At 34.3% G+C, this 23698-nt stretch overlaps 1 protein-coding gene across 1 annotated transcript in view; it reads right to left on the bottom strand.

Annotated features, from left to right (window-relative positions):
• The window catches only part of LOC132562049 (limbic system-associated membrane protein-like), a 107273-nt gene that overhangs the window by 17815 nt on the left and 65760 nt on the right, over nt 1–23698 (bottom strand). Inside the window, exon 2 of the mRNA XM_060226772.1 lies at nt 9759–9871. Within this exon, the coding sequence (XP_060082755.1) occupies nt 9759–9871 (113 nt within the window). The remainder of the gene's footprint in view (nt 1–9758; nt 9872–23698) is intronic.

Genomic DNA, 23698 nt, shown 5'->3' with positions numbered 1-23698 from the left:
ATACAAGAAGATTAGAGAATCGAATAATAAGGCGAAGGTTACACCAATGGATTGGAATTGGGGAGAGGAATAACAGGAAGCTTTTCAGAAGTTAAATAAAATACTTACCACACCTCCTGTACTTGGATACACTGGTTTCTCGTTACCTTTTGAGTAACACACTGATACCAGTGAAAAGGGACTTGGAGCTATTCTATATCAGAAACAAGATGGAAAGAAGATGGTTATCAGCTATGCTAGCAGAGGACTGAACAAAGCAGAGAAAAGATACCCAACACATAAACTGGAAATCCTTCCTTTATGGTGGGCCATTACAAATAAATTTTCGGATTATTTGTATGGAACTAATTACAGTCTTGAGGGATAACAACCCGCTCACGTGTGTTTTAACAACAGCTGAACTGGACACCGATGGCTTGCTGCCTTGTCTTATTAGAACTTCACCATTAAGTATACACCCGGACGTAACAGCACAGATGCTGACGTTTTATCCCGTCTTTCATAGGATCAGGATGCTGAGTCGGTGAATGCCATATGTGGGAGTTTGCAGGATGATGAGCGAGCGGAGATCCCCTGGATGATTACTCTGATGATATGGAGCAGATGTCTAGTAGTGATTGGCGACATTTACTGTCCAAAGACCAGTTACTTTAGTCAGTTATCCATACTGTTAGGGAAAGGAAGAAACCTCATCGACAAACCCGGAGCCCCAAGCAGCAAAAATTCTTCTTAGAAATTTCCATCAGCTCATATCGGAAAACAGCGTCTTATACAGGGAGACTACGAAAGATAATGTCAAGGATGAGTCAACTGGTCCTGCCATCATAAATGGTGAAGAGAAATCTGACATTACTGTATGATGAAGTTGGCCACCCAGGCAGGAATCGTACCCTTTGATCCAAGAGCGCTTTTATTGACTAGGAAGGACCAGAGATGTCGATGAATGGATATCAAACTGTCAATGTTGTATATTGAGGAAAACACCCGCTACTCAAAAGAGCGCTAACATTAAATATCAGAACCTGCCAACCCTTGGAATAAGTTTGTGTTGATTTTCTTACTCTGGAGACATAAAGAGGAGGCTATCAACATTTATTGGTTCTAATTGATCACTTCACGCGATATGCCCAGGCTTATCCAACACGTTATATGACAGCCAAGACCACGGCAGAAGTGTTATTCAACAATTTTTTCCTCCATTACGGCTTTCTCATCAGGCTCCATTCCGACCAAGGCCCAAACTTTGATGGGAAGCTTATTAAAAAACAAATCAAGGACTTCGCCATACCATCCTAGATGTAATGGAATATATGAATGATATGAACAATTGAGTGTGAGAATGTAAAGAATGTGACCTCTGAAGTCATCTGATCTGGACAGTCGATTTTCATTAGACAGTTTATATTAACTCCTGTGTGACTTTTAGCTCACTTTCACACTTCCTTTCTTTCATTTGGACAAGAAGTCTTTCTGAGTATCAGGAATTATTGTTTACGATCATGAGGTAGAAATTATTGGTAAGTTTTTATAAATAATATTATTATATCTATATCATTTCTTTATTCAAATATTGCTCCTAGCAATCAGTAAGTGTCTATTTGCCATTGTTCGGACATATTCGTTCGGTGGTATTTTTTTATATAGATTCTTTCCGGCAATTTAGATTATAAAGTGTTTTTTGTTTTTATCTATTGCTATTTTATAGTTGCTGTATCAAATATTTATTTGTGATTACAGCTGGAATCATGTTTTATCTATAACACTCCATGGTGTCTGTCATTGTTCCTGGGGCCCCTGCACTATTACGTAGAGTGAATGTGTATTTAGATTACTGATTTATCTGATCTATTGTTTGGTGTGTTTTGCTGTTATATGTATTAAATAACAGTACAGAAGTGTAATTTCCTTCCTTGTATATATTCTCTAGAAAGCATGTGTCGCCGTAACGATCTATTACGTCGGAATCAAATTGTAAAGTATTTCTTTGTCATATTAGTAAATCAATAGTTAAATTATATCTAGGTGTCTAGATTGTATAATCTAAATTATGTCTATGACTAGAATCCTTAGATAAGGTTAGTCTGTCAGATCTGTCGCTTTTATTACTGCTTTTAATGCTATGTCATGTTAGAGTTGTGTCCCTTGAATGTCCGGGCGATCGTTAGATGTGTACGTGTGATATTGTTCGTGAATATTGTATTCATTTGTTGTTGGATTCTTTTAACAAGAATAAACATTGAGCTTGCGATGTTTTGAATTAAATGAACCCCCGGTAACAAATACACAGACCCACATTTGTAAATTGTAGCAAACATTCCCATATATACTACATAGGCAAATACAACAGAGTATACATATTTCAAAATTAATTGAGAAAGACAAAAATACTAATGTGTTTATGAATGACTTTCGGAATATACCCCATTCTTTTACCTATCAAAGAGGATATATCTTGATAAATATTAGCTATATTTTATAAGATTACATTTAAGACCATGTCTGTTACATGAAAGCGGCAATGTCACACTGTAGCATATCATACCAATGTACAGGCAACAACAAAGTAATCCGGATAGGTCGTCTATTCAGCGAGGACTGAATCTGCCGGATCGTCTCGGCATTTGCATAGCACGTCGAAATATTCTTTCACACCAAATACCAGAATTTTCTCTAATTTAGCTGATGAGATGATATTCGAACATTCCATAATTGTCGTTGCTGATCTATATAAGAGGTGTTGATTTATCTCTCGTGCGCGCTTCGTAAAGTATTACAGACGAGAGTTAATTTTCTCGGTGTTCATATATCTACTTGCAAGGACATTTATGACTGAGAAACCCGAAACATTGATATGATATTTTTGAAAAGGCTGCTGATTATTTTGAAGTAATGACGACAATTTTCACTAAATAATATTACCAAGAGTGTCATATTGCCTTATTTATGTATTGTTTGGAGACGAAAAGTACAATTTTCCTTCTCCAGCTCTTCTCCCGAAAGAAATAGTTGTTATAACAGGTCTGAAAATATCTGCAATATGAGATAATGCTTGCACTACAATAGCTATTATTTTATAGATTCAACACTAAGGTTGCAGACTCGTAACACACTTTACCAGTGATACGACATATTAACAAGTCATACACAGCGTTTGAATGGAATTTTACGTCAGTATTTCTGATTGTTAGAATTATAATCGAAATTATGGCAGAGGAAACACCACACATATACACTTGATTCAGAGAATTACTGACTATAAAATGCATTAATGTTCTCAGCATTCAAGGTTTTCGACGAAATGTCTGATTTCGTAATTCTCTGAAATGTTAGATCACTAAGGTAATTTGCATTATGTGACAATTACAGACTAATAAACATATCGTTTATGGAATATGACATTCATAGATTTTAAATAGGTTCCTACATATATCCAAAAGTATGACTGGGCTTTTAATTTCAGTGTCGTTTCGTGTTGAGTTTTTTTCCCCAAGTCAATTCTTCAGTTTAGAAAACCGAGGAGGTGGCTGTCACAATCAACACATTTCCAAAATAGATGCAATTATGCAGAGGTCAGGGAATACGACTTGTTTCTCTTACAATCACATGCTGGAAAACAATTGACAATCGGTTGTGAACCCACTTCATTTGAAACTAATTAAATTGAAACACTACTTGATATGGAATACAACAAAACCATCGTTCATTGTCTTTCTTTATGTTTATTTTTTCATTTTTTGAAATCGGTTACTTTTAAATAACACTTTGATTGAAAGGTAAATGACTGTCCCCTGTAATATTGAATAGCCGTTTTTATACCGCTTAATTTGTAAGTCATAATGGCGGGTAATTGAAGATGTCGTTACGTTCACGCTTTGGTGCGTCCGATAGTATAGAATATTACGTGGTTTTTGAGTAATAAGGGATTTATATCGCGAGGGTGGAAGAAGTCTCGAGTGAGGAGAAATCATGGCTTACTACATACTGCTCACCTCGGACAGACCAAAAGTGGGATTGGAAAAACTCATCTTGTCATCCCCCTACTCTGATTCTCAGTACGGCGGAACTCCTTCCTCAGTAGAGATATCCGTACGTCATTAAACATTATAATCAACACAAGGATTGTTTTCTAAAGAAGGTGATTTGTGGATTTATGGCTTAAACTATGATAAAGGCATTGTTGACACTTTGGCACAAATTTTTCCAAGAGGATCAAGAAACTTTGAAACTTAAACACCAGTATCAGAAAAGAGATAAGTTATTGGATACAATGTGAAAATCTGTCCTGGAGTAAGAGAAAAGTTTGGGAAAAGAGCATTAGATTGCACATTCTGATCCTGAGTGGAATAGATTTAAGATGCAGGATACTAAAACCGTTTCCATACAGGTAACATTTTTATTGTCTAAATAATTAAGGTATTTCCTGTGTATCTTTAGAGGTTTGCAAATACACGCTGCAGCTCCGAAATATTACACAATTTCTAGAAAGGAAAGGAGGAGAATATGGTGTGCAATGGAACCGTGTGATTTACTACACTTTTCCTTTATGAGAGGTGTGAAGTATGCGATAAAAGTCTGATTAAAATAGAAATAGATTGTGAGTACATGTAATACCCATCTGCGCTTGTTAGTATTTCTGACTCCTTGTTTAAAAAAATAACAACTGAGATCGACTTCTCCAATTCTAAATAAAGTAACTTTCCCTTAACATGAAAATAGCTCTAAATGTCGATTTGAATTAACTATAGTCTTTTCCATAAGTGTAGATTAGAATGTAGATAAAATGTAGTCCAGTGTAGTCACGCACCTGGACGGTACAAGGTGTGGTACGTATGGGCTTGGAATGATAGGTAGACAAAAACGATACTGAAGTTTAATCAGTGTGGTCTAAGGCTGTATTGATGTAAAAAGGCAATTGGTATTTACTATCCTAAATTCAATACTGATTGTGCAGAAATAGAGGTCCACAGAATTATTATCATAAGAAATATTGTCCTTGGATCATATTAAAGCATCTCCATCAAGAAAATGCTTGTATTTCATCTGAACTTTTGTAATATGATATGATTCATATCACCCATCAACCACGGTAGATGGTACATGCATATTGCAAAATGTTAAAATCTTTTAATGTATTGCACAATCGTGAGATCGCAACGTTACACGATGTGCTATGTTACACGATGTGCTATGTTACACGATGTGCGATGTTACACGATGTGCGATGTTACACGATGTGCGACACGATGTGCCATGTTACACGATGTGCCATGTTACACGATGTGCTATGTTACACGATGTGCTATGTTACACAATGTGCGATGTTACACGATGTGCTATGTTACACGATGTGCTATGTTACACGATGTGCGATGTTACACGATGTGCTATGTTACACGATGTGCGATGTTACACGATGTGCTATGTTACACGATGTGCTATGTTACACGATGTGCTTTGTTACACGATGTGCTATGTTACACGATGTGCTTTGTTACACGATGTGCTATGTTACACGATGTGCTATGTTACACGATGTGCTTTGTTACACGATGTGCTATGTTACACGATGTGCTTTGTTACACGATGTGCTATGTTACACGATGTGCTTTGTTACACGATGTGCGATGTTACACGATGTGCGATGTGTGCACGATAGGAAAACTAAACGAAATATGCTATTGTATATATGTGCGTACGTAGTGTGTTCTATCGTACAAATATGCGATTCTGGCTGAAAAAAATACATATTACTTAAAAGAAATATAGGATAAGGTGTATTTATGTTCTAAATATGTAAGAATACAACTTAGTATATTTTCTATTTAAGCCATTAATATATAGCTTGGACACCTGTAGATATATCAGATACACAATAGTTAGATACACTTGTAATCTTAAGTGTTTAGTTTAAAAAGAGCCAAACGTGACAAGCCCTTAGTGTACGGATACACATTATATATACATTATATATGTAAACATTAAATGGACGTCTCTTTATGTCACAGCAATGTATCATTTAAAACTCAGAATGGGAATTTTATTTTCATTACATTGTATTATTCCTATTTTCCCTTCATTTTGTAAACAAAAAATATATGCTCGGGTAAATCTTAAGTGTCCTGTTTGTTACACTGACGAGCCAGCCGATACGGATCTGGACTTGTCACGTACATACCCGTATACAGGTGGTTGCACGCACCACTACTCGTCACTGTGAAACTAACGACGATAAGACTAATTAATACCGGTCCAGTGTTATTTTTCGAAAACTCTCGAACTATATTTATATTCCCTGAACAATCTTCATTTTCATGTGATCGCAATTTAGTAATTACTTCACGAAATTTCCGTTTAATTTTCAATCCGAAATATGAACCGGCCATTTCACCAAACCTAACAAAATGTACACTCATATCGCGATACTGCGTGTGCGAGTAGGATGTATGCATGATTTGCGCACGGAGTTGTGCGTTACCACAACTGTAAGTTTAGAGCAGACTAATAACACTAATAGATTATTCTTTCATGTCCATCATCTTTCCTTTACGGTTCTTGATTCCATTTCCTAAAGTACCATTGTACTATGTGCATGCTGAGCAAATTCATCCTTTCGATTAAAAAAATCACATGTCGTTTTGGTTTATAAACGACATTAGGCAAGAAGCAGTAACAACATGTGATCAGAATGTACAAATATTTTGAAGCAAGAAAGGCTTCGCCGTTTATAAAAAAAACTAAATAGAGATCAACATATTCGATTAACCCCAGCGGGATTTCTCATCAGTAAAACACGATCAAAAGGAAAATGCTTTCTCGTCTGTCTTCTTTCGAGACAGTTATGACAAAAATGGAAATAACATTTTCTTATATTTAAGAAGAAAACGATTTGGAATTGATTCGACATTTCTGTTTTTCTACAGTGCTTGCAATAATTTGGAATCGCTTATCGTCGAATTCGTTTCTTTTTTACAACCGATCACGGTTCAGTTTGTATATTCGTCGTGCATATTAAAAACAAACAAAGGGGCTTCAATCTTGATTAACAGCGAAGGTAAGACTGCTGTAGCTGTCAAACTCAACACACCACTGTTTCGCTCAGAGGTCTTGCAGCAGTCGATATTCCTGTCGTCTGCTAGTCAGTGTAGCGCGCGCTATCATGGGAGATTTCAATCATTATTGAAAACCATCTCTAGCTATGTTTTCTTAGGAAACAACAGTTGAGCCGTTTTCTTTTGATAGGGTATTAGTGCAATGTTGAGACTTGTTCTTAACTTTACTGGAAACAGGATGAAAATCTGACATTTCTATGCCCATTCTTATATCTTAATGACAGACGAATCAAGACCGTCCTGGCCATTTGTTTTCATAACAGATAGACTGCTAAACCTTAGCTCATGCTTTGCTTTTGGGAATTACGTAGAGTAATTGCTAAACCAGAAGTCAATATCCTTTGTCAATATGATGCAATAGAGCACCTATCGTTCTGTCGAGTTGACAAAGACTTGTACATATACAGTGTTGATCAATACGATCAAGCTTACGATGATCCAAGATTTGTCGTCAATTAATTTTTTGCGTTAGGGATTTTGGGGAACTAATCGATTCTACAGGGTGACTGATTGGAAAATATGAAGGGGGTATTGCGTGTCATCATCTGCATGTTTCCAACATATATAATTTTCGTCTTGTGTAGCTGTAGTCTGGGTTATATTATGACTCTGACTGGTTATGCACTGAACAAGTAACAGCGTATAGACAATTAGGGAGGCATTTCGTAAGCACGCGCTGTGAATTTGCTGTATTACCCTCATACAGTTGAGGAATATGTATGCGTTCTCCGTTCTAATCAAACATCAATTCTTCCAATGTTATATATAGGTAAATTTGTAATTTTTTATTTGAATTGCATAGAAAATTTGTAATTCATTTAAACATCGGACATATCAAACAGAATACGTTTCAAATGTTGCTTTTGACATAGTTTACTTTAGCTTTGTAGGTATCATACCGATATGGATTTCGTTTTAAAATGCAATTCATGCACTCAATAAATATTGGTACATTGAAGATGGTACAAGAGACGTACAAGTGAATTACACTGTTGAATAAGACATTAGGATTAGATATTGTAGGGAAAAATAGTGAATTTAAACTGCACCATAAAACTTCCCCTCCCCGGCATCGTCAGTAATGACAATGATTTACAGTTAGAATCATTCGACGGACATGGGGAAATGCAAAGTGCAAAAATCTAGATGTGGGAGAGACAATAGCCTCATAATGATATAACTTTCGTATTTTTCATAAAGCTGCTCATTTTAGAAGTACTTAAAGTATATGTGGATGTTCTCAATCTTGCCATTACTCTAACGAATGAAAAGTGCATTGTTAACAGATATACTTAATAGTCAATGCAAATGCAACTGCTCTTAAACTAACGCCTACAGAGAGAGTAACCGTGACTTGGATGTCTAAAGACGTCAGAGAAGTCAACAGTACACAGGAAGAAAAACTCACCTAAAACTGGAAGTGTTATAAAAAGGATTGGAAGAAAACAAAAACAGTGAAACATAGGACGGACGACAGATATAAATGACAACATACAGAAGACCCACACATAAAAAAAAACTTTAAGTAGGCATGATAGAAAAGAAATTTTCAAGATAGAGATAAGATTAGTGCAACAAAATGAGAGCTCTAAACACGTGTAAATATTATGCCAAATATTGTCAGAGAGGTGGTGATGATGGTCGGACGATTTGCAAAAATTCAGCATTTAACAAATGCGAAGCACAATGAAACTTGACATCAATAAAACACATAACACAGGCAAAAGAAATATTCAACGGGGACGCTATCAGACAAGAGTATACTTTAATTGATGATTTTTACTTTGAACATCTAGGCCAATGTAAGACATGTCACGTTCTCAAAATGAGAATTAGTGAAGGAACACGTGATAACCAGATATGCTTTGCATTTCCGACGCAATAAATTTCATATTACAAACACAAATAATGCGTAATGACATTGGGTGGACACCAATACAAACTTAATACAGTTTTCATTAACCTGTATTACGTTTAAGACTTTTTCTTCATTTTGACCTGTTTTAAAACTCCAGGTTGATATTTCGCCGTTACCTCTACCTGAATCGAGGCCTCACAGGTTCAATTAACGAGGTTGGTGTCATTGACCTATTGATAATCACGAAACAATTAGATGATGTTGATATGTCGGGCATAAAAGAAATAAAAAAAATATATAATTAATCTCATTTCCCTGTGAAACATGTAATTAATCTTAATTAAAGAAGTAATTGTCGTAAATTCTCTGAGAATAAGACAAAGGAGAGAAATTTCATAAATAGAACCGGTATTATAATTTGAGAAGAAACAAGCGTCGCCTTGTCATGCTTTTGTGTATATGATATGGCTAGTGCATTATCTTACAACTTTATCAAATTCTTATGACGCGAAACTAGAACAATTTCATATGAGCTTAATAGGTCGAATTAATGCAAGAGCGAGACGTAAGAATATTTGAGAATTGGATCTGTTCAATGTAAGTCTTTATTTTTTTTTCTGCTCCATATGATCAACGTTATTCACAAAACTATTCAAACAAACATGTATCATCTTTCATGTACTCTTTACCAGCTACATGTAGGTCAGAGATCAACTCGTTGAAATATAAGAAAATGACTGTTTTTAATTTTCTCATGCTATATGTATATGGGGTGTTATTGATTCACTCACCATTTGATCGTCATACACGTCGTCAACTCGACAAGGAAGGATAGCTGTCTTTCCCTCGGCCACAGTTACATTAATCGGAATGTCCTCTACAGCGTCTTCCGTGTCAGACAGCGCTGGAAAACAAAAACAACGACCTATAAATAAGTATCTTGATGGAAATTAATGAATAGGCACGGGCTCTAATCAGGATAATATCCCTGAAATATTGCGTATTTTGTAGGCAGGCAATTTTATACACTAATACTGCCCTACAAATACAACACTAGTCACCTCCAGTAGGCAGCATGGCCAATACAAAGGTTTAATGGATTAACCCCAGACTGTCGAACTGCTCGTTAACATGAATACTCGTGTAAATTCAAGGAAATATCGCACAGCAAAGTTGTTCTATAAAAAAGCCAATTCCAGTTTCAAAGTACATCTGAAAGAATTTACGCCTACTGAACGAGTGGTATAAAAATATTGCTGATATTTCTATTTCTATTAAGATGACTTTTGCATTCTCGTAATGGCTTTCACTACAATATTACCATTTGACACATGTAACATGGCGCCGTATAGGCATTATTGATATGTACAGGTAGCACATCTGATATTTTCGGCCTCTTACCCGTCGTAATTCTATAATCTGATATGAAGAATGAATAACCAGAAGCAGTGCTGTTTGGGTTTAATAGTTCACAGTACATTTCTTCTACAAAACAATGTTAGAGAAATCCGAACATCCAATATTTTGCTTTAATTGAATCCTCTAAGAAATAACCACACAGCTAGATTATAAAATATATCGTAGGAATTTAATGCACTAGTTTTCGGCATGTTTTCGCCCATATTGCTCCAACAACTTAATAAGGCAACTAAATAACTACCAAAGCCAAAATAAAATATTACAGAATTAGTTTTCCTCGGAATGCGTGCCAAGTACCTTCACTTTATAATCCTTATTCAATTTTTCATGTACGCCTCGAAGCTAGAATATTGAATTGGTGAATAAAGTTTTATATAAAGTGGATATGAAACGAAGAAACAAGATCTTTGCTGCAAGTAAAGAAATTTGATATGTCATCCATTCAAGAATATTTGTATTTTGAAGATAATTATATTATTTAAAGTGCAGGCATGCAGGATTACAAGATTTGAAGACAAATATCATTAATATAGCTGCCTAAGTTTTTTTTCTTCAAAGAACATTAATATTGATAATTTTAATGCAGAACTGAAGGGATGTTTACCGATCCTCTAGGGAAAACATTAAGTTACGACTTCTGTTAGGTTTTATCATACAAGGTTCGCGTCAGCAGCTTTGTCAGTACTGATTCTTCATCAAGATGAATACCTATATTATCATTGGCATTTTTATCTACCATATAAATTAGTATACATGCATATGTATTTCAAACATTTGTGAATCGTTTTGATATTTTCAAATTATATGTTTAAACTGTTAAGAGCGCTTACTCATCAAAGAAACATTTTTGGTTGAAGTTTGTCTTTATTAAAATACAGAAACAACGAGCACTATACATATCAATGCATAACTATCAAATTATGTTATAATCTTTGTGCACAAATCTTCACAGCTTGAGATATTAATCATGTGACGAATTATCCGAAGGTTTTTTTTATCTCTATTTATTTCATATGATCTACATCGCTGTTCGTTGATTTCATATCTTCATAGATAAGCAACTAGCAGTTATGTTCACATTTTAAGAAACGTAGCACTACATTAATTAGAACGATATTGAAACTAAAAGCTATTTGATTTAAAAAAAACAATACCATGGAAACAACAACGATATAAATAGAAGAGGTTATGACCACGTGCTTTTCAAGGCGGTTGTTTCCGGAACCACATGGTGCTGACACTCATGATGCCCCGTGTCAACTTTTAGAACTTTGTTCTTACAATCACCTCGTGACCCCTGTCACTAGTACATAATTTACACTTTTATTTCAATTCGTCAGTGGCAATAACTTCTGATACGGCGATAAAAATCAATAGGATGTATAAATGTTTATCTAGTTATAAATAAATGAGAAAGATGTTAAGATGCAAATCGTGCACTTGGGTGTGGGACAGTTAGGGATATATTTGAGTAACACTGCATGATTACCACTAGTAAAAGTGCGTGATACCATCTCTATGTCATGCTAATAGCCCATTCTGAAACAAAAACCTATGGGTAATAAACTCATGTACAATACAAACTTGTCATATGGCAGTGTGTTCTTTATGCATTTCTCACGTTAATGGACTTTTATAGATTTAGCATTGAAGCACGACAAAGAATGCCTAGAAGGCGATATACCATACATAATCCAATAAATTCACTCAGTTGTGTTACGTTTGCATATGTTTTGTATATATTGATGTAGCGGAACCTCCCGCGCCGTTCTGGAGAAATCACATCAGATCTGTCGAAGTCTTCACGGCACGTTCACACACTGCAGCAGAGTTTTGGCCCTACGCGTCTTGTATCTAACGGGCCTTACGAATAATGGGGACCAGTCACGCACAACCTCAAGCCTTTTGAAGCAATTAAACATCAACGGATGAAATTATACAAGAGAAAGAGAGTCTTCTTGATCGATATAACATCATTTTGTCTGTCCATAAATAGGTTGGTGAATTTCGTTGAGAAGATCTTAACTCAATATGGTAATCATACAGTATTGGCGTATCCTAGCTTTCATGGTATTATTCTATGAAGATCAAAGTCTCCCGCCGGTCCTAATTAACAGAATTCCCCTTCGAGGGCAGCACCAGGAGCCGGGCAGACCAAATAAAAATCCTAGAATGACGATAGGGAAAGAAAATTCATTAATTCTAATAAACCGTTATAACAGAAGTGTTTGTTTTTGCTGCGAGACTTTGTTGGCTATGTTCGTTAGTGGTCAAGGCGAGTGGCTAAGTATCCTCTTATATAGCAGACAGCAATCGGTGAATAAGCAACGACGGCATTTGTTTTGAATCCCTGTAATTCCGTGATAATGCATGGGATAAACCCGTCAGAAGTCTCGCCGAACAAAGTAATCAGGTGGTACTTATCGGTCCAAACTGTTCTGTCATTATGGACGTAATAGTTTACATCCTAATTATCTAATTCGAGTCAGTGATAGTATGTTTTGTAATTTACTCATCAGGTTTGAATCCAGTTAGGAAAGGTAGTGCTCAGGTAGCAATATAGAAATAACATCTTCTAGACCTCCCTTGTTAGGACCTCTACTAATGGTTTCAGCATAAAATATCCTCTAGAATACAGTATGTGGTGAAGTAAGTGTGAACAACAATGATATTGATACGGGACGCGACTGCTTAGTAATAAATGTTTAGGACAATTATTGACTATGTATTCTGAGGCAAAAAGATCTTCAATTCAAATTCAGTTGATTTCTGATTTGATATAAAAGATAATGATAAAGGACATGACAGAGTCATAAAAACTGCCCTTGTGGATGATATAAAGATAATAGAGATATGAGCAACCTTGGAAAAACGACGCTTTCGTTCTAATGTTGTACACATATAGAAAAAACATACAAGACAAATTGTATATATATATATGTCGATAAAGAATTTATGGTCCTCAAGCCGAACGGGGTCTGCTTAATGACTAATATCATTGCGAGTGATATGTATTTCCGGTTGCATGTAAAAGCCGATTTATTTTTTGATAGACATTTTCCGGAAGTATATGATTTCTAATACTGATAAAATTTTGCGTATACATACTTTCAAAACAACGGAATGAACGCCATGATATTAACCTGGCGCAACTCGAATAAACCAATGTGATTTATTCATTGGCACCACATCCTTGCGGAAGTGTTTTACCTTATCTGGCTATACATGTAAAGCATTCTCCTGTTTATCATCGACGAGCCATATATACACATGTATTTTTCATTCGCATTTGCCGCAAAAAGAGGGTCATGCACACACATGTACTTAAATGTATTCCTTCATGATTTGATAAAATGTAAACAAAACAAAAAAATAAAAAAATAGTTGTTATTAGCTTGGTTTATCTCGACGTTACGCCCGAGATTTGCATGTTTGTGTGTAATTTCTAACCTATACCATGGGTTCATTACACGATCCGCATGAATAAGTAAAGTGGCTTCCGGAATTTTATTTTCGCTCACTCTCACTAAGAACCTTCGAAATGACAAACGGAACAAAGACGTTACTTCTAGTTTCCGTTCAAAACACAGGATACATATGTCACTCTACGATGGTTATGTGATTGTTAATTTGTTCACACTACTGATTGAATAAACCGTAGCCATGACTTATACCTTATGTCAATGACGGAGTCAAGCAGAACGACATGTGTTTCCGTCACAGGGTGCTTGTAAAGAATGCTAGCACTCAGTGCGATCAGTAATTAGTATTGCCTACACTAGCGACCTTGTATCAATATCTTTTGTAAAACGTATATACACACATATGTATATGAGTGTACAATTAATTCATGTCATTTCGTACATTACCAGAACGAAATCCTATAAATGTAATTACTAGTAGCAAACTCCAGTGTAAATGGAAACATCTCTGAATATTGTGATAATAGTTTATTATTATGAAGGCTGACGTTAAGATAGAATTAAGTATTGAAAATTCGACATCAAATGAAAGTGGTTGTTCCATAAATAAAAAACGCATTTGGTTGATTTTGACGGTAAAAACAATAATGCTCTTTCTTATGAAAGCAGGCGTAATGGCATCAATGCACTGTTTTCACCTTCAATTCACCTAACTTTAAAACATATGAACCAGAGAATAATCAAATTGACAATATGTCTTAATCGCAGAACTCCTTGGAAAATTCCAATCAGAAAGTAATTTAATATTCCTTAACACTTTGAGTGTTCAGTAACGAACACAGAGTAAGTAGTTTAAACAAATCCACAGCCTGTGCCCGAGGGATCACAGAGTACAATACTAATGTCGTATCTAGGTACACTGTTCCCATATCACACCGTGAATTACCGATACTAATATTAGACAGGTTATAAGGATATAGGGTGACAGAGTATCAAACAGCGATGTATACCCGTGTTACTTTGACGCGGACTGTATCTGTTTCGCAGATATATCTTTTTTTGTCTACCTATCAATATATAAAGACTAGACTTTATCACGTCGTTGACAGACAAAAATGTCAGGAGAAAACAGCGATAGTTCTATTCCATTTGTGTTTGATAATATATCTACATAATAAATAGACCCGTGCTTTCTCGCGGAAGCTGATCAGGATGTACGTAAAAAGATCGATATCTTTGTGTATTGATTATACATAATCGCATACATTTTGTTGTGCGCTACACAATGATGTAACATTTCACAATTAGTACTATTATTTACATTTCGATCTTATATATGCATACATGTTTATCATTTGTATGTCAGAGGTGTTTGCGAATGGCATCAATGCAGCGCTACCTACTTCCATTTAAAGCGGTTTTCCAGTTAAACTTGCCGCTGTTGTAACGACGACGTATTTGAGGTAGTATGAATGTCTGATGTAAATATGTGGTTATCAAATGTAGATTTGTTAATACATGAATAAGGATTGTGATCTGTCTATTTTCTGAATTTTACATTTCTGAATTGCAATAACCCTGCACCCCTAACCTATGGTATTAACATGTCATAGTTGATTCAATGTTCAAGGGCCTGTTCCCATTATCACGATTTTCGTGCAAGAAGTTGTCAACTGACCGACAAACTCATAATACAAGGGTTCAAAAGATGCAGTGAGATGAAAAATTATAGGGAAGTTTTATAGTCGCCATAGTGATCTCATTGAGAAATATTCTATTTCTTTGTGTGAAATGATGCTGGACGTATTTGATGCTCGTTAGTTTGCCAGTTCGTTACGTTGTTGTGTACAGTTTTCTCATTTGACATTACTTACTTGGATTGAGCAAGGTTTACAAGGCGGGTGTCATCTATGAAGCAGAAGAGGCTGACACTTTCGGAACACCTGGTCTTATTCTCCTCGTTGGAGTCTCCGTGTAAATATTTTGTTTTTGTTTTGTGGATGATGATTATGTTGCCGTTGGTGTTTTCTTGATGTTTTCTGTACCTGCAAAATCTCTTGATATTGGGGTAACTTTAAATTGTTTGGTGCAGGTTATAATTATCAAATATCCGCTAACAGCGTTGAATGTGGGTTGTGTTTTCCCCAAGGGTGGAATTGTACAGAATATTTTTCCAATGTGAAAGGTGAATACCAGAACCACTCGGAAGGTCATTGGCTTATCCTCACAGTTCTGTAGGGAGGAAAATTGATACTTTTGACATTTTGTCAATATATTGACAAACTATCTGCAGTCTATTAAGCCTTATTTGAACGAATCAAGTATTTAAACTAGCTTTGTTGTAAATACATTATTTTAGAAAGGAAATCAATATGAATCAAAGGGGTACCTAGGCAATCTGATGTTATGTTTTATGAGACAATAAAGTTTAATTCAATTCAACCAAAGTGTAGCGATATCTTTGATTATTCAATTAAATGGTATGCAGTTTAACTGCCTCAATATTCTTTCTCAAATTTCCTTTTTTTTTTTGATGGCAAAGACCTTGACTGACCTTGAACATGATATGGAACATTAACCCCGAAAGGTTAATTAAATCATTTCTCGCTTTGAATGTAACTGGCGTCATGAATTATAGGAAAATAATTCCGGAATTCTATGAAAATGTTTCTAAGCAACAGAAATGCTTGTATTTCCTCGACTTTTTAAGGTTATATAAAAAATATAGGAAAATTCCTATTGTGCTTTAAAATTTTCACGAAGATCCCCTAAATTTTGACGTACAATGCAGCAAGTAACATAACCTTCAATCAGAAATTGATATGATATTAAAACGTAATGTATGGCATTGTACACTAATTCTAATTGACTTTGTAACATAATAGTGAAACTAAGTGATTGTTGTATTATGCAAATATATGCGTTACGGCCAAAATGATACATAAATATAAATATCTTAAAATACGGAGGGTTTTTAACTTTTCTTATATGGCGTTCATTTGAACAATCTAGGAAATTAGCTTTTTTGTTACAGGTTAGAGCAGGCCTCCTGATTATTAGTGAAAATGCTTCCCCTTCTACCCCTGGCAAATTGTGTTCGACAAAGTTACTTACTATTGAGCATATCATGTTTGGTAATGTTCAGTCAAATTATATTTGTTTTGTGTTTTTTTTTATTTGTTTTTTTTTTTTTGCTGAATTTAATCTTTCCTTGTACATGTATGTATGATCTTTTTTTCTCTTAAGACTTATCAGATTAATCCGCTATTGGTCAATTACCTATCTTTGACTGACATTTTGCACTACTTATGAAGTTTTTGGTATAGAGTGGATAATGCACTGTGCTTTTGCGGTGTTAGCTTTGTTAATTTGTTGTTATTGATTGTTAATATGTTAGTTTAGAATTGTCAAATTCGCTAGCATTGGTGTATCAGCAATTCATCCTTAATTGCCATTTGTAATACATTTTATTTTTTGATAAATAGTTTGTGTGATGAGGGTGATTGAAACACCCTTTTGTTCGTGTTATGTATATTACAATTGGCAATTTTCAAGTTCATTTTCATTTGGCAAATCTAGGGTGTCACTGAATACATTATTGTAAGTGGCATTTGCACGCTATTTTTATTCCGTGAATTATTTCGCTAATATTAAGGAGATTGTGTAGACTCTTCTGTCTCAGTTTTACATTGATTTTGTATTGTTATTTTGGAATATGTTGCTAATCGCAAGTGATTGTAACTCGTTACCTTTGTTGCAAGTTTGTAATTTTTAAATTTGTCATCCATTGGACCCATTTAGGGTGATAGCGTAGACAGTTTTGTGAAAAGCATTTCGTACATTGTTTTATGATATTTTGTGGCCAATTTATGATAATTCTGGTAGATTGTGCAGCCACCATTGTGTGTCAATAAGTGATGCATGTTGTGTTAGTGTGTGATTTATTTATCAGTGGAAAGTTACCTGTGTGGTGTAACAGAGTGACCTTAATTGACCTAGTAAAGTGAGTGAGTTTCAAAATATTGGTGATGTGGTTCATTTTGGCAGTCTAATGTTTTGAGGCTAATACAAATTTTTCTTCTGTTTGTCTTTGGTTTCTAATAGTTTACATGTAGCTTACTGTTTGTAGTGGCTAAACACATATAGAGTTTTGGCATCTGCCGGAATTCAAATCGACAAGATGATCTTTTGTTCCTATTGCTAATCTATATCTCGTGTTAAAGTCAAGACAATTATTTATCCATATATATTTTTGTCGTATTGTCTTCTATTTGTTAATGGGGTTACATCGTCGAGGTATTAAATCAAATTAAATGAAGATAAAGTATTATGTTGTTATTTCCCCTTGCAGAGGTCTTGTCAGCGCATTTACCAACAGTATTGGTATCAAAATTATGTTTTGATATCCCTTCCCAACCGTCCATGCGTATTTAGTTGATAATTGGCTTTGCTTTGTTTTTTTTCTGCAGTTTGTTTTTACTATTTTTGCAGCACATTTGGATCCGACCTTCCATGTTAGTCACACAACTTTCATCATAGTTTCAACACTGAATATGGTAACACGGAGTTTCACTTCACCAACCGTGACGCGAATAATCTTCTATATTTTAAATCTAAATGCTTTATAAGGTGCTTTTCATTCCAAGAGTTCATCTTTTTTCGTGTTGAAGCCATGACAGTTATTTGCTAAAACCCGATTGTAATCAAATTGTCTATATAATCTTGTCTTACTGTCTTCTATTTGAAAATGGTTACAAATATTCTTGGAGCGGTTGACAGGGGTTCATTTCTCTGTAAGTGCCATAAGTAAAATAATCAATACGACAATCGAATTCCATGCAAATCTATTTTACAAATAAATCAAAATCTTAGAAAAAAGCATATATGTATCCGTATTCTTTGACACCAGGGATGAATCCTTTCTTGTTTACCGAGAGAGACATTCTGACCTCCTATTCGTTTCACTAAAACGCTGCTAAAGCCAAAGGCTTTACAGCAGATGGGGCGATATAAAACTACTGAAAACCCTTTGAACTAGCAACAACTGGGATCAACACAAAATATTAACCTTGTAGAAAAGAAAGAATTATACAGTATACCACAACACAATCCATTATGAGAAATTTATTTTCAAAATATCTATGAACTGTACCGCATCTGGACCATTATATATTGCATTTAACATGAAAGTCCGATATCATTTAGTGTGCTTAGTGATTGTGATATTACGTCATAGATATGCCAATGAGCTAAAAACGTTAGACATCAGGTCTCATTCTTGAACGTTTACAAGCGTATTCATAAATCTTTCTTTTGTTCATGCTTTGCCTAGATTTACAAATTAGGAATTTGATTTAGATATTTTATGAACATTAACGTATTGTGTTTTTGCTGTTGTTGTTTCAAGAGTATAAGTAACATTTTCTGTACATTTTTCATCAAGGTCTTCTGTGATATCATAATATATTGATTTAACTGTATCATTTTTTCAACATTACTGGTATTTTCTCTTGCTTATCTACTCTCCAAAATAAACAAAGTATAATGTTGCAACCGATTAACGAGAATACAACTTACAGGAGATTAAACACCTGTGACAAGGCGCGGCTACCTGTGACGCAATTCCCTTTCTGTTTAAAGATTAGAGAAAAGCTTTTTGAAGTGACAAATATTTGTGTAAGTACATGACCTCTGACAGGACGACATCTTAATTGCTTCTTTTCTACCGTAACACGTCCACATTGTAGACCCATTTTAATCTCAACGTATCTTAAAGTACATAAAATGCAAATCTAATTGAAATTTCTATGTGTTACAACTAGCGTGCTGACGACCTAATACGTACTTACATGTCTAGGCGTGTGAAAGCTTATGTGACATAGGAAGAGAATATAACATTTTCAGACTTGACTTACAAAATTGCTCCAGTAAGAGCAAACACTCAGTCAAATCGCTGTTAAAAAGAATGATCAGACGGTTATTATATCTATATAAAACAATGTATTATATCTATATAAAACAATGTATTATATCTATATAAAACAATGTATTATATCTATATAAAACAATGTATTATATCTATATAAAACAATGTATTATATCTATATAAAACAATGTATTATATCTATATAAAACAATGTATTATATCTATATAAAACAATGTATTATATCTATATAAAACAATGTATTATATCTAGATAAAACAATGTATTATATCTATATAAAACAATGTATTATATCTATATAAAACAATGTATTATATCTATATAAAACAATGTATATATCTAATAAAACAATGTATTATATCTATATAAAACAATGTATTATATCTATATAAAACAATGTATTATATCTATATAAAACAATGTATTATATCTATATAAAACAATGTATTATATCTATATAAAACAATGTATTATATCTAGATAAAACAATGTATTATATCTATATAAAACAATGTATTATATCTATATAAAACAATGTATTATATCTATATAAAACAATGTATTATATCTAATAAAACAATGTATTATATCTAGATAAAACAATGTATTATATCTATATAAAACAATGTATTATATCTAGATAAAACAATGTATTATATCTATATAAAACAATGTATTATATCTAGATAAAACAATGTATTATATCTATATAAAACAATGTATTATATCTAGATAAAATAATGTGATCAGTTATTATATCTAGATAGAATAATGAATTCGGTCAGTTACCTCATGAACCTGAAAATGTAACCAATCAGTTATCATATCTACATAAAACAATGTAATCAGTCAGTCACTATATCTAGATAGAACAATTTAATTACGCCAATTAGCATATTAAGATAAAAATATGGAATCACTCGGTTATCATATCTAAACTGCCATTGTACCTGATAATCGTGGGTAATCGTGCCTCCGAAACCTTTCCAAGTTAGTGGTCGTTGCCCTTCATTTTATTTAATCAACAGTGACCATCTACATTATTTATAACTAGACAAAAAATAAACATCTGCTTTATTTATATGCAATACGATTTGATATCGAGTTGTAATTTGATCAGCCAACATATATTGAACACAATTTATATCTTATTTCCAGTTGCTTAATGCTATATGGTATGTTTTCATATATTCACTATAGTCCGTTGACGCTTTAAATGTGTATCTTAAAACACGCTTTTCGTTGATTTTGTTTTATTTCAATTCATATTAAAAGGAGCAAGTTGCTCTAGAATTGAGCGCAGTTTTAAAACACTTGTAAACACTTTATATCTACGGTAGCAGCCAGTGAGAATTGTCACGAAGTGAAGGATTTCGAGCTCCTGCGGGACAATGGTTTCTTCTTCTTCACCTTTTACCATGACGACTCGGTAATAGGAAAATGTGTTATGAAACACATTGAAAAAATACGAACTTAAAGATGTACAGATGTATATGATTTTAGGAATGAAAAAGTCACGTAATAAAGAGTTGTAATTATAAATCGTTTACAAATATAATGACCGACATTGTATTTATATTGGACTTAGCTAGCCGTACATCATAGAATATACTAGGTTTCATAATACAGTTGGATGGATATTCATGATGAATCATCGAATACACTAGGTTTCATAATACAGTTGGATGGATAATCATAATGAAAGGATGATAAGTATATACAATTTTGATCTTTGGTATTGATACCTAAAGCTAACAGTGTGACAATGCTTTTATTATTTCTATAGATACTACTACACGTGATGACTATAGAATTATGATTATTACTTTGCTATTTATTAACATTACATAACATCTATACCTTCTGTAATTGATGCATTACCGTTCATACATTACCCCATAATCTCTTTGGAACATCTCTTTATTCTGAATATTTTGTTTTATGTAAGAACTTAAATTAGGTTTACGGTTATCAACATGATGTAAAACTTATCCTTGATATTTCAATGACACATATCAAAAAATGTTTAATCATAATCTTATCTGAAATCGGTGACACAACAGCTGACACATGTGGTCCAGGAAATGCTTGTCCCAAACGCCATCTATTCCGAAACATTGTGTGGACTCTTGATATCAATTTTGGGGGATTGTGACATAATTTTGAAGCATAAAAAGATCCATTGCCATGATTTTAATAAAATGAGCAATTATTTAATAAGGAAACTTTATTCCCATGATAGAGTTGATCAGGTGGCCCAGTGGTAACGCACGTGCTTTTCACCTCGATTCCCCGAACCGACGTACCTGCCCGACCACATGTGTTTTCCCTGGGTGATCCGGCTTTTCTCTCACAGTAAGACCCCGCTCGTACATACAATAAGATGGATTAGCTAAAATAACTTGTTTCGCAATTGTTGTAACAGAAATACAGTTTGTACATATTATTTGTATTTTTTCGTTTATTATCCATGCCTTAAAAAGTAAAAATAAAGGTCTTCAAAACAAACGAGTTTATATTCAAAGCTGGTAACACCCTCTAAAAGCTTCCTTCTTGATTTCACTGCCACCGCCAACGCTATGCTGTTATTTGTAGTTTTAACCTTAATCCTCAATTCTTGACATTTATCTTATGATAATACTTCATCTTTTGATGTTATCATTACACGATGTTAACAACGACAGTAATCATGCCTTCCATATACATGAATCTTGACAACGTTATTGAAATATATTTCAGAAAATCACGTGAGAAGACGTAACTTGTCTGTAAGGAATCGCTGAAAATGATGATATAATTGATTTCAAATAATCTTCGTGCTGGTAAAATTCAGAATGAACTCATATGCCAGATACACTTTGAACGTCAAAGTTAATTTACCCCTAAAACAATTGTTACATATTCATCAATCTCAGCACGGAACTACAGTCATATGTTTCATGTACACTGAACCTTACAGTATAATTATGGAGAACTCCTCCAGAGAAGGACTAGAAAAAAAAGTTGGAGAAAAAATCTGTAAAGCCACACGCAGTGAAGAAAATGGATGGAAACAACGTTATTAAATATTTATGTACACATCCGGCAGTGCCAGGACTTAAGTTTTTGTAGTAACATCCTTGATGTCAGTGAAAGTAAGAAGATATCTACCTCATAAGGACAATTACAGTGTGGTATGTACACGATCTCTTGTAGCTTTCCTCTTTTTTGTCAGTTTTCACTTTTTTGGAAATTGTGTCATTAAGAGAGAGAGAGAGAGAGAGAGAGAGAGAGAGAGAGAGAGAGAGAGAGAGAGAGAGAGAGAGAGAGAGAGAGAGAGAGAGAGAGAGAGAGAGAGAGAGAGAGAGAGAGAGAGAGAGAGAGAGAGAGAGAGAGAGAGAGAGAGAGAGAGAGAGAGAGAGAGAGAGAGAGAGAGAGAGAGAGAGAGAGAGAGAGAGAGAGAGAGAGAGAGAGAGAGAGGGGGGGAGGGAGGGGAGGGAGGGAGGGAGGGAGAGAGAGAGGGAGAGAGAGATCTCTATCTGGAACTTTTATAGAGAAGCTTCATATACACATCAATCACGTGACCCTCGATACAGTCATCTTGTCTTAATTTCTAATATGGTGTTATTATTAACTATTAACAAAACATAATAATAATAATAATAAGTAACACCACCATTTACATGGTTTATATATAAATTTAATTATCAATAATGTTAATTACAGTTTGATACAAACAAGACGCACGATTTTGAAAAGGTCTATCAACTTCAAATCATCTAAAAGACTTACTGGAAAATAAAGCTTATGTAAATTATACGATATACGAAAAACGCCATAAGAAGGAGAGAGCGGATTGACAAACAAACAAAAATTCTTCGCTGATCAAACGCCTCGCACGCAATGGTTCAAATATGTCCTCAGTAATCCTGTCAAAACATTATATTCGTCAATTTACCCAATAGA

This window comes from Ylistrum balloti, unplaced genomic scaffold (genome assembly GCF_031769215.1).
Source record: "Ylistrum balloti isolate Yb309-2 unplaced genomic scaffold, AGI_CSIRO_Ybal_v1 Utg371338, whole genome shotgun sequence".
In the NCBI taxonomy this organism is placed as follows: Eukaryota; Metazoa; Mollusca; class Bivalvia; order Pectinida; family Pectinidae; genus Ylistrum; species Ylistrum balloti.
Note: the sequence above shows the minus strand (reverse complement) of the source record. Positions and strands in the feature narration are given on the sequence as shown.